This window comes from Octopus bimaculoides, chromosome 5 (assembly GCF_046866305.1).
Source record: "Octopus bimaculoides isolate indiv1 chromosome 5, ASM4686630v1, whole genome shotgun sequence".
NCBI classification, from domain to species: domain Eukaryota; kingdom Metazoa; phylum Mollusca; class Cephalopoda; order Octopoda; family Octopodidae; genus Octopus; species Octopus bimaculoides.
In genome coordinates, this window is record NC_142932.1 from 93,435,942 (window position 1) to 93,450,169 (window position 14,228).

Sequence of the window (14,228 nt, forward strand, 5' to 3'; positions counted from 1 at the left end):
GACTGATCTTTGGTGAACCTCTATCCCTACTCGAAATTCTTCACTGTACTCGTTGCCAACCCTCACCTTACTGACAGCATCCCGGTACATGGCTTGCACAACTCTCACTAACCATTCATCTATCCCTAGTTTCCTCATTGACCACCAGATAAGGGATCGGGGGGCCCTGTCAAAGGCTTTCTCCATGTCAACGAAAACCAGGTATTTCTCTTCCAGCTGTTTTACCAGAAATATAGCATCAGTGGTGCTTTTCCCTGGCACGAACCCAAACTATATCTCATCTAGATTGACTCTCTCCCTAATTAGTTGGGCTATGACCCTCTCAGTGACTTTCATTACCTGGTCCAACAATTTGATACCTCTGTAATTGTTTGTGTCTAAAGCGTCACCTTTACCTTTGTAGCAGTTGACTATGGTGCTGCTACACCAGTCATTGGGTATAGCTCCTTCGTGTATCACCTGATTAACTATACGGGTGACTAGACTATAGCTGACACTGCCAGATGTTTTGAGCATCTCTGCGGTGATTCCTGATGGGCCGGGGGCTTTCCCTGTCTTCATACTCTTGATCACTTTATCTACCAAGGTACTGTCAATTTGGATAGCTGGTCCCTCTGTTGGGTCGACATTCAGCAGACTCTCTTTCTCCCATTCATTCTCTTTATTAAGCAACCTTTTATATATATATATATTTATATATATACATATATATAAATACAAAAATGGGACAAGAATGCAAAACATCCAGACAGTTAGGTGATACAAAAAAGGGACAACAAAACATCCAGACAGACGATAAAAGAAAACAAGGACGGATCATTCGGAGTTTTCTATCCTCAGTTGAGTTCCAGATTATCTTTGCAATATATATATACACACACACAAAAAAAAAGCTAGGAAAAAACTTCTTCCAAAAAGAGTTTATAACTTTTGAAAAAAAAGTTGTTTTTTTTAAATACCTTTTTATACTTAAAAACTGTGTTAAGTAATTTTCACAAAGACTTTCAAATAAATATATATGAGCCAGTGGCAACTCTGGCACTCAGGCTGTTGAACCCTAGTCCAAATATAAATTTCATAAAGTGAACGAGTATTTGCAAGCTGATTTAATTTCTACCAACACTGACTTCAAGTATGTAATTTCAGCCAATAACTTGGGCTCCTTTTATTGAGCCTGGTTGCAGTTCATTTATTTTCGTTCAGCGTCTGGCAGTGTCTTAGAAGTACCATGTCAAAAAATATTATTTGTAGCAGACATTCTCTCAACATTATTCACACATGCCTGACTCAGGCTCAGATGTTACAGTCAGAGTTGTTATCAATAATTGTAAAAATTAAGAGTAATTCAAATCCAATGTTTTCTTGAAACAATAAATTTCTATAGAGATTAGTATTTAAATTCCAATCAATGAAAAGTTTCCGTTCTACAATGTTCTTAAAAGAACAAAAATTAATCCAGCAACTCAGGTTAATACGAATGAGCCTAGTAGGTGTAAAAAACTAACTGACTTCTCTTGTCAAGAGTACAGGCGACAGTCAAATCGCTGTTTGTTGCACACTCCGCTGTCATTATTTGACTGCTGTTATTCTGTGAGCCTATGTGTAAAGATCAGTTGTGTTTTGCAGGGTTGCTTTATTTTATCCTTAACTTAGAAATGGAGAAATACATAGTGCTAGATATTAAAAAATAAGTCATTTGGGGTTAGAAATAAAGCAGAAAAACATGAAATTTTTTGAGCAGGCATGTGTCTCATGCAAAATCTGTGATGAGCCCAAGTAACACTGATGACCTGGTGTCGACACTGATATGACCCATAATCCTCATGCAACATCTATGTGGACATGAATAAAGTTTGTTGATTAAACACATAAATAAGTTATTTGAGGGACTTTAATTACAATAAGGACAATTATTCAAGTTATATGTGATGTTATTTTATGAAAAGACCATATAGGTAAAATAGTCTCCAGTTCGATTTAAGTAAATAGGAACCCTCATCATCATCATCATCATCATCATCGTTTAACGTCCGCTTTCCATGCTAGCATGGGTTGGACGATTTGACTGAGGACTGGTGAAACCGGATGGCAACACCAGGCTCCAATCTGATTTGGCAGAGTTTCTACAGCTGGATGCCCTTCCTAACGCCAATTCATGTGGGATGTTAAAAAAAAGTCATTCGCAGATATTTTACAGGTTTCACTCTTTTACTTTGTAACATACACACACATACACACACACACACACACACTCTCTCTCTCTCTCAGAACAAGTTCAGGTTTATTACAGAGGCCACAGAGCAAGAAGGTCATTTGGCAGTTATTGACTGACAACCATACTTCTATATGAGTTATTAAGTCACTTGTAGAAAGTTATGCTCTGCCTGTAGGAATGATGAAAGACATGTAATCAGCCACAGCTCCCCATTCAGCTCGTTTCATCTGAAAAATTATAATCCATATAATCATGATGCTGAACCAGATCAAAGACCCAATCAATGAACGAGTAACATCTGAAAAGAAAAAGAAAAAGAGAAGAAACAAATAAGTAAATTTTTCCACCTTAGCAGTTAAATTTCAATAAGCACAACTCCTTTTTAATTAGGAACTTTCCTTAATCTGTACTTTCATTTTTGTCAATTAAGAAAGTATATCCAAAAGTGTAAAGAGGACAGAGAAAAGCTCAATCCTAATCTTTAGATACAAATCTAAACATACTGTATTTGATGGCATGTAAGATGCACTTGTCTTCAAAAGACTGTTTCAAAAGAAATCACCTCTGGTCCTATGTGCAGTTGGGCTTCTTTTAAGTTTTAATGCACTAAAACCATTTTTCCTTGAATGGTGCCATGTAAAAAGTACCTGTGCCAGTACCACATACAGAGCACGTACAAAACACCCACACTGGCACCACATAAAAGGCAGTACAAACCACTCATGCTGGTGCCATGTATAAAGCATCCATGCTGGCACCAGGTAAAAATCACCCATGCCAGTGCCACATGAAAAAGTACCTATGCTAGCACCACATAAAAAGCACCCAGTATACTCTGTAAAAGGTTGGCATTAGGAAGGTCATCCACTTGTAGAAGCCATACCAAAAACAGACAATTGGGGCCTAGTGCAGCTTTTCAGTTAGCCACCTATCAAACTGTCCAACCCATGCCAGCACTGGAAAAATGGATGTTAAATGATGTTGATGATGATGCACTGCTGAAATTGGGGTGTCTAATATGCTCATGCATCTTTTATGCCATCAAATAAAGTAAATATACAAAGATATTTGAAACTAATGAATCAGACAACAGCCAGGCTTCTTATTTTCTGTTTGGTCAGAGGAGGAAGTGCAGCACCAATGGTTCTCTTCAGGGCCTCTGAAACTGGTAGGAGAAAGAGAGGAAGTTATCCTCAAACCAGAGATCTAGTCTGAAAACTTGCAGCAACCACTATGGTCACAGTTAAAGGTTTCCAAAGGCCAGGTGGTGGTGCTAAAACAAATGACAAATTATGTTTACCAATCAAAAATAGAAATGATCCTTCTGGTGGGCTTCCATATGGCTTCATCTACTAAATTTCAAACAAAAGGTTTTGAACATTCTGAAGTAATGGTAGAAGACACTGGTCCAAGATGCCATGCAGTAGGATTGAAACCATGTAGTTGAAAAGCACATTTCTTAATACAGCCAAGGAAGATCTTATTACTCCAGTATAATATTCACAATAAGACCTAGTAAATTTACATACACTTAACAGACTGTATAATATGTTGTCTGGGGGATGGTGAACTTGAAGAAGCACATTCAGCAATAGTTTTTACAGCTGGATAGCCTTACACACTTCAGCTAGAGGTGAAATCTGGTGTTAACCAGATAAACTGAGCCAAGTAGATTTACTGTTACAGCATTTTTTATTACCGATATACTACCATTTACAATTTAAAATAGGTAACAATATTATATTGAGATCAAGTTAGTTCCTTCCTTTTACAAAAGAAGCTTTGTTCTTCAGAAAAAAAAAGAAGAATCAGGAATACAATATTATGGCTGTAAAACAGCCTGGACATTTGATTGCTTATTCTCAAGTTATAGGCCTACAAGAGTATGAGTCACTGGAGCTACTAGCTGATACTAATCCTTTTGACAACTTGCATAAAACTGTAACCAGTCCTGAAACAAAACCTGTTTTCAAAGCATTCATATCTAAACTAAATATTTCATTCATAATCTTGAAAGGAAAAAGTTACTTTACTCAATTTCAACAACTTCATTATTTACCATATTAAGTGAAACACACAAAGCAGTGCATTTCATTAGAAATATGGTAAAAAAAAGATTAAAATCCCATGATAGTTTGCCTAAACTCATCACACCTTCAACTTCAATGCCTAAACACTGTTAGTTTTCTAACAGGTTCCACACCTATTTAACCCTTTGGAGATGGAGCCTCATCTGGAGTCTCAGTGCCAAGAAGATACAGCCCTTTTCACAAGCCCTACAGAGGGCATGCACTTATTTTTCAAAAAAAATTATTAAAAAAATAAAGTAATCCATTTACATATATAAAACTATATATATTCTTGTATGAAATTGAACAAATGCAATCTTCTTCGTTATTCAACTTTTTGGCCAATAGATCAGCCCTGCCGTCTCCTAAAGGTTAATGATAAAGTGGTTGGTAGTAAGAAAAGCAACCAGCTGTTAACTGCACCAAGAAAAACTAAAACCATCCCATCTATGTGAACATGGAAGAATTATTGTGAAATAGTGAAAAATAAAGTAAAAAAAAAAAGAGAACAAGCAATAATCTTCAAAGTATTTAATTTAGATATGAATGCTTTAAAAATAGGCTTTGCTTCAGAACCAGTTACAGTTTTATGCAAGTTGTCAAAAGAATTAGTGTCAGCTAAATGGTTCCAGTGACTCTTATTCCTGTAGGCCAATAACTTGAGAATAAGCAATATTAAACTAGTAACTCAGTGTGAGTCATTTGCAACAGAGATATTTTGTTAATGCTGAGTAATTTATACGTGTTATGTGCATATATATTTGGGTATTTGAGATGAAAGTAGATGGATCTCCAAGTACCACTAAGAGACCTGTTCTTGCCCCTTTATCATACTCTAACTTCTCACCACTTGGCATAGTATCACTCCCTCCACTCAGTTGAGAGGTCTTGTGAGTTACTCGGTGACATCACTAGTGCCAAGGTTATGTAAAAAGCACCCAGTACACCCTATAAAATGGTTGGCATTAGCAAGGGCATCCAGCCATAGATACTGTACCAGAGCAGACACTGAAGCTTCATGCAGTCCATTAGCTCACCAGCTCCTGTTAAACTGCTCAACCAATGCCAGCATGGAAAACAGATGTTAAATGGTGATGATGGTTTATGTTTAAAATGATAGTTGAAACTATTACTTATCACTATTATTGTTAACATAATCACTATTCTAATTTTCAATCATTATAAGTCCTCATTGATTCTGTTATTTCAAAGAAAAATACATGAAGACATATCAACTCAGTAATGAAGTGAAGAAAGCAAATCGAAATAGCTGCTTACATGTACGGATTTGTTTCTGTTGTTCAAACTCTGGCCGGCGGTAAGCTTCTCTGAAGAACCACAGGAAGTTAATAAACCATAAGAATGGCAGGAGTGCAAAACCACCTGAAAGACAATAAACACTATAATAAAATATTGCTGTCATCAAAGTGTCTATTTTCAAAATCATTATTTCACTGCTACCACACTCATTCATTATTTTCTACCTAAATTACACCTTTTTGTCTACAAGAATTTCTCTCCAGGGCAAAATCTAGTGAATGGCCTTCTTACAGGTTCAAAAATGCCTCAAGTATAACTCTTTGTAGATCTCTCTATTTACACACGTGTCACGTGAATGGATTAGTTTTCATAAATCTGGACACTTTGTCTTGTAAAGCAAGAGACTCTTATACTTGGATACCCTTCCAGTCAAAACTTCAAAAGCTTCTATATGATCACTTAACCTGCTAGTTATAGTAACCATATTTCTCTCACTTTTCAAAAGGAAGGAGATACTTGACAGTGTAGACATTCACATACAAAATGACATATTAGTCACAGCTGAAACAACTTTGAACAGACCTGACATGGGGATTAACTGACAACTGTTATGCCTCATTATCTTCGTGGTTTCTTCTTTAATTGCTTATTATCTGCTAGTTACATTATCTATTTTATTCATACACCCTGTTTCTTCTCCATTAACATTACCTTTGTAATATGTCCGGCATAAATCTAACTTGACATCATCTTTCACTCTTCGGAGATCCATGTCTAGAAGATAATTTTAAATATACGTCAATAGTTTTCAATATAAGCCAAAATATTCACATACATATTATATTGTAGAAGTGTTTGCAAATGTGAGCATGCGTGCGCATGTGTGTGTGTGTGTGTGTGTGTGTGTGTGTGTGTGTCAAACTAATTAGCAATCTAAAAAGGCACTTCAGTTTGTTTTTGGTTTAATAACACAGTCAGAGAATGAAAGGTAAACACCCAGATCCTTTCAAGATCACAAAACTGATAGGAGAAAGGTTTATTCTTAGGCCAGAATCCAGGCTCAAATGCTCACAACAAATTGGATTCTGCTAACCTTTTAGCAATCAGATTACATTGTCAAATGTAATATTTATTTATCCATATTGTATTGAACTAATCATGCATTATCTTGTAGCTTTGAGATTCAATGATGTGATTGTTTATTTGTAGAATGACACTGGAGTGGTGTTGAAAGGTTAGACCTGTCCAGTTTGAACATAAAACAAGTACAATAGTTGGGTCAGATGTGGTCAGTTTAAATGATAAAGAGTTAAAGGCAACAGAGAGGCAGATTAAGTCTATCGCCTAAAAATACAATTAGAGAGAATAGTTACATATGGATAGCGTTTGACCATAAATCAATCAGGACTGACTAGGACAGAAGTAAAGCAACATCAAACTCATAATATATAAGAGTACACCTTTAGATGGACATTTTGGGGCTACAAAGGGATACACTGATCTTCCCAGAGACTAAGACAAAGAGGTACTTATCTTTATAGTATACTGAATAGTATACTAAATAGTATACTGAATTTTTGGCATACCTACACAAGGGTACTCCCACACCCCACTAACAACTTAGTAACTTACAAACAAATACTGGGGTTTTTTTTTTCTACTTGTTTCAGTCATAAGACTGTGGCCATCCTGAGGCACTAACTTGAAATTTTAGTCAAATGAATCGACCCCAGTACTTATTTTTTAAGCCTGGTACTTATTCTATTGGTCTCTTTTCCTGAACCACTAAGTTACAAGAAGGCAAACACACCAACACTGGTTGTCAAGTGGTGGTGGGGGGACACAAACAGAAAGACACACACAAAGATATTCCTACATATATATATATATCATCATCATCATCGTTTAACGTCCGCTTTCCATGCTAACATGGGTTGGACGATTTGACTGAGGACTGGTGAAACCGGATGGCAACACCAGGCTCCAATCTAATTTGGCAGAGTTTCTACAGCTGGATGCCCTTCCTAACGCCAACCACTCAGAGAGTGTAGTGGGTGCTTTTACGTGTCACCCGCACGAAAACGGCCACGCTCGAAATGGTGTCTTTTATGTGCCACCCGCACAAGCCAGTCCAGGGGCACTGGCAACGATCTCACTCGAAAATCCTACGGGAGCCAGTCAGGCAGTACTGGCAACGGCCACGCTCAAAATGGTGCATCTCATGTGCCACCCGCACAAGAGCCAGTCCAGGGGCACTGGCAACGATCTTACTTGGCTTGCCGGGTCTTCTCACGCACAGCACATTTCCAAAGGTCTCGGTCAGTAGTCATCGCCTCGGTGAGGCCCAATGTACGAAGGTCTTGCCTCACCACCTCAGCCCAGGTCTTCCTGGGCCTACCTCTTCCACGGGTTCCCTCAACTGTTAGGGTGTGGCACTTTTTCACGCAGCTATCCTCATCCATTCTCACCACATGTCCATACCAGCGCAATCGTCTCTCTTGCACACCACAACTGATGCTTCTAATGTTCAGCTTTTCTCTCAAGATACTTACACTCTGACGGGTATTCAGGCCATCTACCTGAAGGGGTATATATATATATATATATATATATATATATATATATGAATATATATAATTAAGGGATCAGCAACAGTTGCTTCACCACATATATGAATATATATATATGAAGGAACATGGCTCAGTGGTTAGAGCGTCAAGCTTACAATCGTGAGGTTGTGAGTTCAATTCCTGGACCAGGCCGCATGTTGTGTTCTTGAGCAAGACACTTTATTTCACGTTGTTCCAGTTCACACAGCTTTAGAAAGGAGTTGCGACGTCACTTGGATAACATCGGTAGCATGAAGAGGGGAGGCTGGTATGTATGGGCGACTACTGGTCTTCCATGAAAACTACCCTAGGTTCTGCGTTCACTGGTGAGGCGACTTTCCATCCAGACTTGTACCCCGGAAGAGAACCCCTTAGGTGCACTCATGATCAATCATGACTGACGGAGTCGTTTAAGTGATATTATTATATATATATCCATAGCAGACTTCTTTCAGTATCCATCTACCAAATCCACTCACAAGGTTTGGGTCAAAAGACACTTGCACAAGGTGTCATACAGTGAGACTGAACTAGTAACCATAGGGCTGGGAATAAAGTTTTTTTTACCATACAGCCACAAATACCTGTTAGATAGTGTAGATTCCGATCATATTGGAATTCAATGCTAAAAAATTTGGTGGGTGTGCACCCATACATACTGACATACATAACAAATATCTACTAAATGAAACTTGAAAAAAAATTATGTGTGTGCGCCCACTAATTTTTTTTCTTTTCTCTTCTTACATCAGATTCAAATACAGTCGTAATTTAAACAACCTGAAAGGTATTTACTCTTTTACTTGTTTCAGTCATTTGATTGTGGCCATGCTGGAGCACCACCTTTAGTCAAGCAAATCGACCCCATGACTTATTCTTCGTAAGCCAAGTACTTATTAGTACTTATTCTATCGGTCTCTTTTCCCGAACCGTAAACACACCAGCATCGGTTGTCAAGCGATGTTGGAGGGACAAACACAGACACACACACATATATATATGTGCCCTAACTCTTCGAAACGCTTAATTTTAGAATGGTGACAGCTGATAAAGGAAATGTTCTCTATGTGGCCTGTGTGTTTTCTGTGCTCTGTTTATGTTCTGTTTTTCATTTTGTCCACGTTTTCTTGTAATGTCCTGTACCCAGATATGCATCTATATATACATGTAGATGTAGGTATGTACATATGTATGCATATACTCACATATTATTTGTATTATATATATATATATATATATATATATATATATATATACACGACGGGCTTCTTTTTGTCTCCGTCAACCAAATCCACTCACAAGGCTTTGGTTGACCCGAGGCTATAGTAGAAGACACTTGCTCAAGGTGCCACGCAGTGGAACTGAACCCGGAACCATGTGGTTCGTGAGCAAGCTATTTACCACACAGCCACTCGTAGAAAATTTCATTAAAAACTATCCATTTATAGGAAAGTTATAAGGGAAACAAAGTCGGATGGGGGGCACACTTGTGTAGATATGCCGAATTTTTTTTCCATTGTTATGTTTTCTTTTTCTACATTATCATCATGGAATGATAAAGCAGAGAATGTAAATAAAAACAATGATAAAAAATTTTGGTAATCTTCAAGTTTAGGGGAATAAAAAAAATAAATAAAAATATTCAAGGGAAATAACTGAACGGCTTATCAGTATTATCCTTTTCTTCTAGCTGTTTATAAATAAATCACATCCTAACTCTAACGTCAATCAAATCACGTGAATGATTTATTTATAAACAGAGATGTATGCATATACTCACAAATAATATGTGAGTATATGCATACATATGTACATACCTATGTATATATAGATGCATATCTGGGTACAGGACATTACAAGAAAACGTGGACAAAATTTTTTTTATCCCCCTAAACTTGAAGATTACCAAAATATTTTTATAAAAATAACTGTATGTCAATCGTAACTGGTACCTGTCAAGTTGTGCAACAAAAGCAATCTTGATCGTGCAAACCTAATAATCAAAACATTCAACCCACGACAAATACCGTGATTTTATTTGTCCAAAACTACACTGTTCAATGTATTGTTTTGAAGTCGGTAAACGTGTAATATGAGGAATAATTGGCAGTTAATTCTAGCAAATTGAAAGGCCGCGTAGAGGCTCATTAACTCGATATTAAAAAGTTTATAACTGAAATGTTAAAAGAATCTTAGGTTTCTGAAAACAAGGCACAACTTTAGGTAAGATAACATTTGAAAAAATAAAACTGAGTTGACATTTTCGTATTTTTTCAATAGCCTGATTTTCGTTTCTGTTTTGTTTTGTTTTTGGTTGATAAAAAGTGAGAACTTAATGGGGAATTGAACCCATGTTTCCATTGCTCCAGTGTAATTCCCTGTAGAGCACAAAAAAACTGTTTATATGAGTTAAGTAGGTAGTCTCTACATGACCGTTCCAGCTGCTAGAAATGGCAGCCAAATCTCTTTGAATTAACATCCTGATGTTTTAAAGGACACGCTGATTAATGGAATCCAAGATACTACTAAGGAGACAATTAGGACTGACTTATGGCTAAGCCCTGTTTATAAAGATTAAATATATCTACTGTTCAACCTATTACTGAAAAGGAATAAAATTAAAATTCAATGAGTTTTTTCTTGAATAGAAAAAAATAAACGACAGTATTATTTGAGCTTTGTTTTCATATTAGTCGCAGTTAAAAATTTAGAAGGAAAACTTCATCATTACAAAGAAAATTATATGTACTTTGAAACAGTAATTAATAATATAGAATAAATATGTACGTACTTGGTTTTAGCGATAATATTGAGTAGGGAGTCACGTCACTCCCTTTAAATTAATGACACACACTTACAACAGGAAGTAACTTTATTAGAATTGCACATAATTTTCTTCTGCACAACTTAACAAGTGAAAAACAAGAAAAATAAAGTGAACTATTATTATCATAAATATATAAATGTATAAATATATATTTTGTATGAAGTTAATATTTATGGAAATTTCGATTTTTATACTTTATTTACTGCGGAATGCTTTGTCTCTCGAATGTACTTGTTAGTGTCAGTTTGATATTTTCTTTATCGATAGTTATCAATAATTTTAGTTACCTATGATAGTCATGACTATCACTAATGTGTGCCGTAACTATAGTTTGGTGCCCCTAATCTCCTGACTTTGTTTCTTCATATCTTTCTCAAAAATGCATAATTTTTTTAATGAAAATTTGCAGAAATATGTTTTCGACGCTGTTGATTAGGGATCATTCTCACCCACTTTCGACTTTGTTTCCTCGTAACTCTCTTTAAAAACATTCTCAAATGAATTTTTTTAAAGTAAAGGGAACGTATGTTTTAACCATATATATCTGAAAAAAATAAATTAAAAACTGAAAAATGGTAGTTACGGAAATTAATTGACGAATGCTGGGGGGAAAGAATGGTTCAATAATGAAAATTTTCTCTTCCTACATTTTATTCACATAATCATTATCTACACCCTTATCTCGGCAAAATTGTTTTAGGAAATGGGCATTTTTTGGAAGTTCCGAGGAAACAAAAGTTGCAAGAGAACACAAGTGTAGCTGTCAAATCTATTATAATCCATTTTAATTCTTGAGCTTATCGTTTTTTTTTTGTTTGTTTTTTTTTCTGTGTATCTTATTCGCTGTGCTTATTTCTTAGTAGAGGGAAATTAAGAAAGGGATTGTTTGGTGTGTGTCAAGTATGCTTGCCATTCCTGAACAATAAATTATAATACAACGGTATGAGTATCACGTAAAAGAAAAAGGGAAGGAAATAACATTAGATAGTCGAGGTTTCATATCATGGACTCCTTTATATAATGCCTTTATGTTATAAATTTTGCTAAATGGAAATAAAGTCACAACATAAAAAATGTCGTTATCGTTTCTCTTGAACTCAAGTAAGACAACACCTGCTGGAAAGGATCCAGAAAGACCGACGTTCTGGAAAGAAAGACTGAACCTTGTGTTTAGTGCGTGAGATGGGGATTAGACATAACAAGGGTGATGAGAGGGAAAATGACGAGTAGAATGAGAGTGCTGGAGTGGATCCCACCCAACTCAGGAGAGTAGTAAAGGTAGAAAAACAGAAAGAACGATGGTAAGAGCGCCTGTGACCTAGTGATAGGAGTGTGTTTCTAAGTGATTTTATGCCAGTCAGTCGGGTGACCCTTTTCTAGATATGGTCAAGGATGTGTGCATGTGAGTGCAGGAATCTATTGTAGGCCTAATATCAACTTTGTCGCATATTGACTGCTGTTTGGGGATTGAAGTATCTTCTGCGCTGTTAAGGAGTGGTTTTAACAAAAGAGACCCCCCAATGGTAATGAGACACCTAACTGTTGGGTCTCAGTCATAAGAAACATTCAAGTAGTCTTCGAAAGTTCTATTTGAGTGTTACTCATGACTGAGAGGATGTGGTGTAATGATGCTCTCTTAATACGACTAGCGTTTGTATTTTCTTGTTGAAAAAGACAAGATTGCTGTATCCTCACTGGAGGGTTGCTTTCGAGATCTTTGTTCAAAGTGTCGTTGTGAGTTTGGCGTGAATTTTCCTTGCTTGCAAGCGTGAGGTGATGTATAGTTGGAGAATGTTAGGGAGGGATGAAGTATTGTCATCTTTGCAAGAGTGAGTGTTGTAGGGCGTGCAGAAGATCATTAATGTATAGAGAGAATATAGTGGGTATAAAATTCAGGGACACACCAGAATTGATAGAATGAGGGAGATACCATACGGTGATATTGGTTTCACATTTTGGAACAAGACCAGTAATTTAGTGGGCGGGAGTAAGTCGATTACATGAACCCAGTGCTCAACCCTGAAAGGATGAAAGGCCAAGGTGACCTCGACGGAATTTAAACTTGAAACGTAAAAAACACATGCGACAGTATTGCGATATGATAGAGATGCTACTGATCCGAGAGATGAGAGACGGATAGGGCTCATTGATTTAGATAAGAGATTCGCATGCCATACATCGAAAGTTTTGCTGAAGTCGAGGGTGACAAATATACTTTGTAGTTAAGCATATGGATGTGGGTGAGTGCGTGAGGTCGCTATAAGAAATCTTCAGATATTGCATGTCATTGCATTCGTAGAGATTTGAGGGATTTTGTTGTATTATTACCAGACCTGTGACATCGAAGATAAAATTTGTTTGTGCGAATTGAAGTTACTAAATTTTTCTCTTCATGTTTTTTTTCTTAAAGGCAGTAGGTGCACGTTTGGAGAAAGCTGTTCTCGATTCCTCACAAAAATATGAAGACCTTGCCACTATGTCAATCCAATTGGTATATTACCGAAAGTATTTTATTTAGCGAGATCCTATTTAGCTCTCTTCTGGCTCTTCTTAACCCTAGCACGGCGAATGTTTCAAAAATTGTACATGGATACAGCAATCACCAAAAGAAATTGAATATTTTAAGGCACTTTTCGATATGGAGATTGTAAATTTTATTGTACAAGAGATTAATAATTATAGCTTTTGTACTCTTTTAAAGTGAAAATAAATACTTTTTAAATTTTGATTAAAATATTCTTTTATTTATTTTTCTTTTTTGCCCGTTTAGCACACACATTCATGCAACCCTTTCCCGCCGTTCAAGGGTTAATAGTAGTTAAAGTAAGTTCGATGAAATTTTTTTGCCGAAATATGAAAACGTTATCACAAACTCACTATAGTACTAAAATTATTTATTGCGCCCGAATGAAGGCAAAGCAAGGCAAGGTTAACAGCATCAGGATTTAATCAAAAAGTAGTAATATATCAAAGTAATTAATCTAACGATCTTGAAGTGACATCGTTCGTAAATGACTTTTTTTTAATTAACATAAAATTGTTACTAAAAGCTAGCGGATTATCTCCCTTTGCTAATCAACATTAATTTACGGGTTCAGCCGATGATATTTATTTCATAAAAGTATGTTTTAGAAAATTATTCTTTATCTGACTTTTGATTCTAAATTTAATCCCGTTTATATTAAAGTAAAATGTTTGTTTGAGAAAAGACATAACAAAAAAATTGTCAAAATATTTTCCCATAATAC

General features: G+C 36.3%; 1 protein-coding gene across 1 annotated transcript; it reads right to left on the reverse strand.

Annotated features, from left to right (window-relative positions):
- Nucleotides 1-1,873: 1,873 nt before the first annotated feature.
- On the reverse strand, nt 1,874-11,094 carry LOC106871302 (gamma-secretase subunit PEN-2). Its single transcript, XM_014917686.3, has 4 exons — nt 10,945-11,094; nt 6,256-6,318; nt 5,563-5,667; nt 1,874-2,513 (listed from the first exon to the last, which is right to left on the reverse strand). Exons 2-4 carry the CDS (start codon nt 6,314-6,316, stop codon nt 2,374-2,376), a joined length of 306 nt encoding a protein of 101 aa, XP_014773172.1. The 5' UTR covers nt 6,317-6,318; nt 10,945-11,094; the 3' UTR covers nt 1,874-2,373.
- Between the last annotated feature and the right edge of the window lie 3,134 nt (nt 11,095-14,228).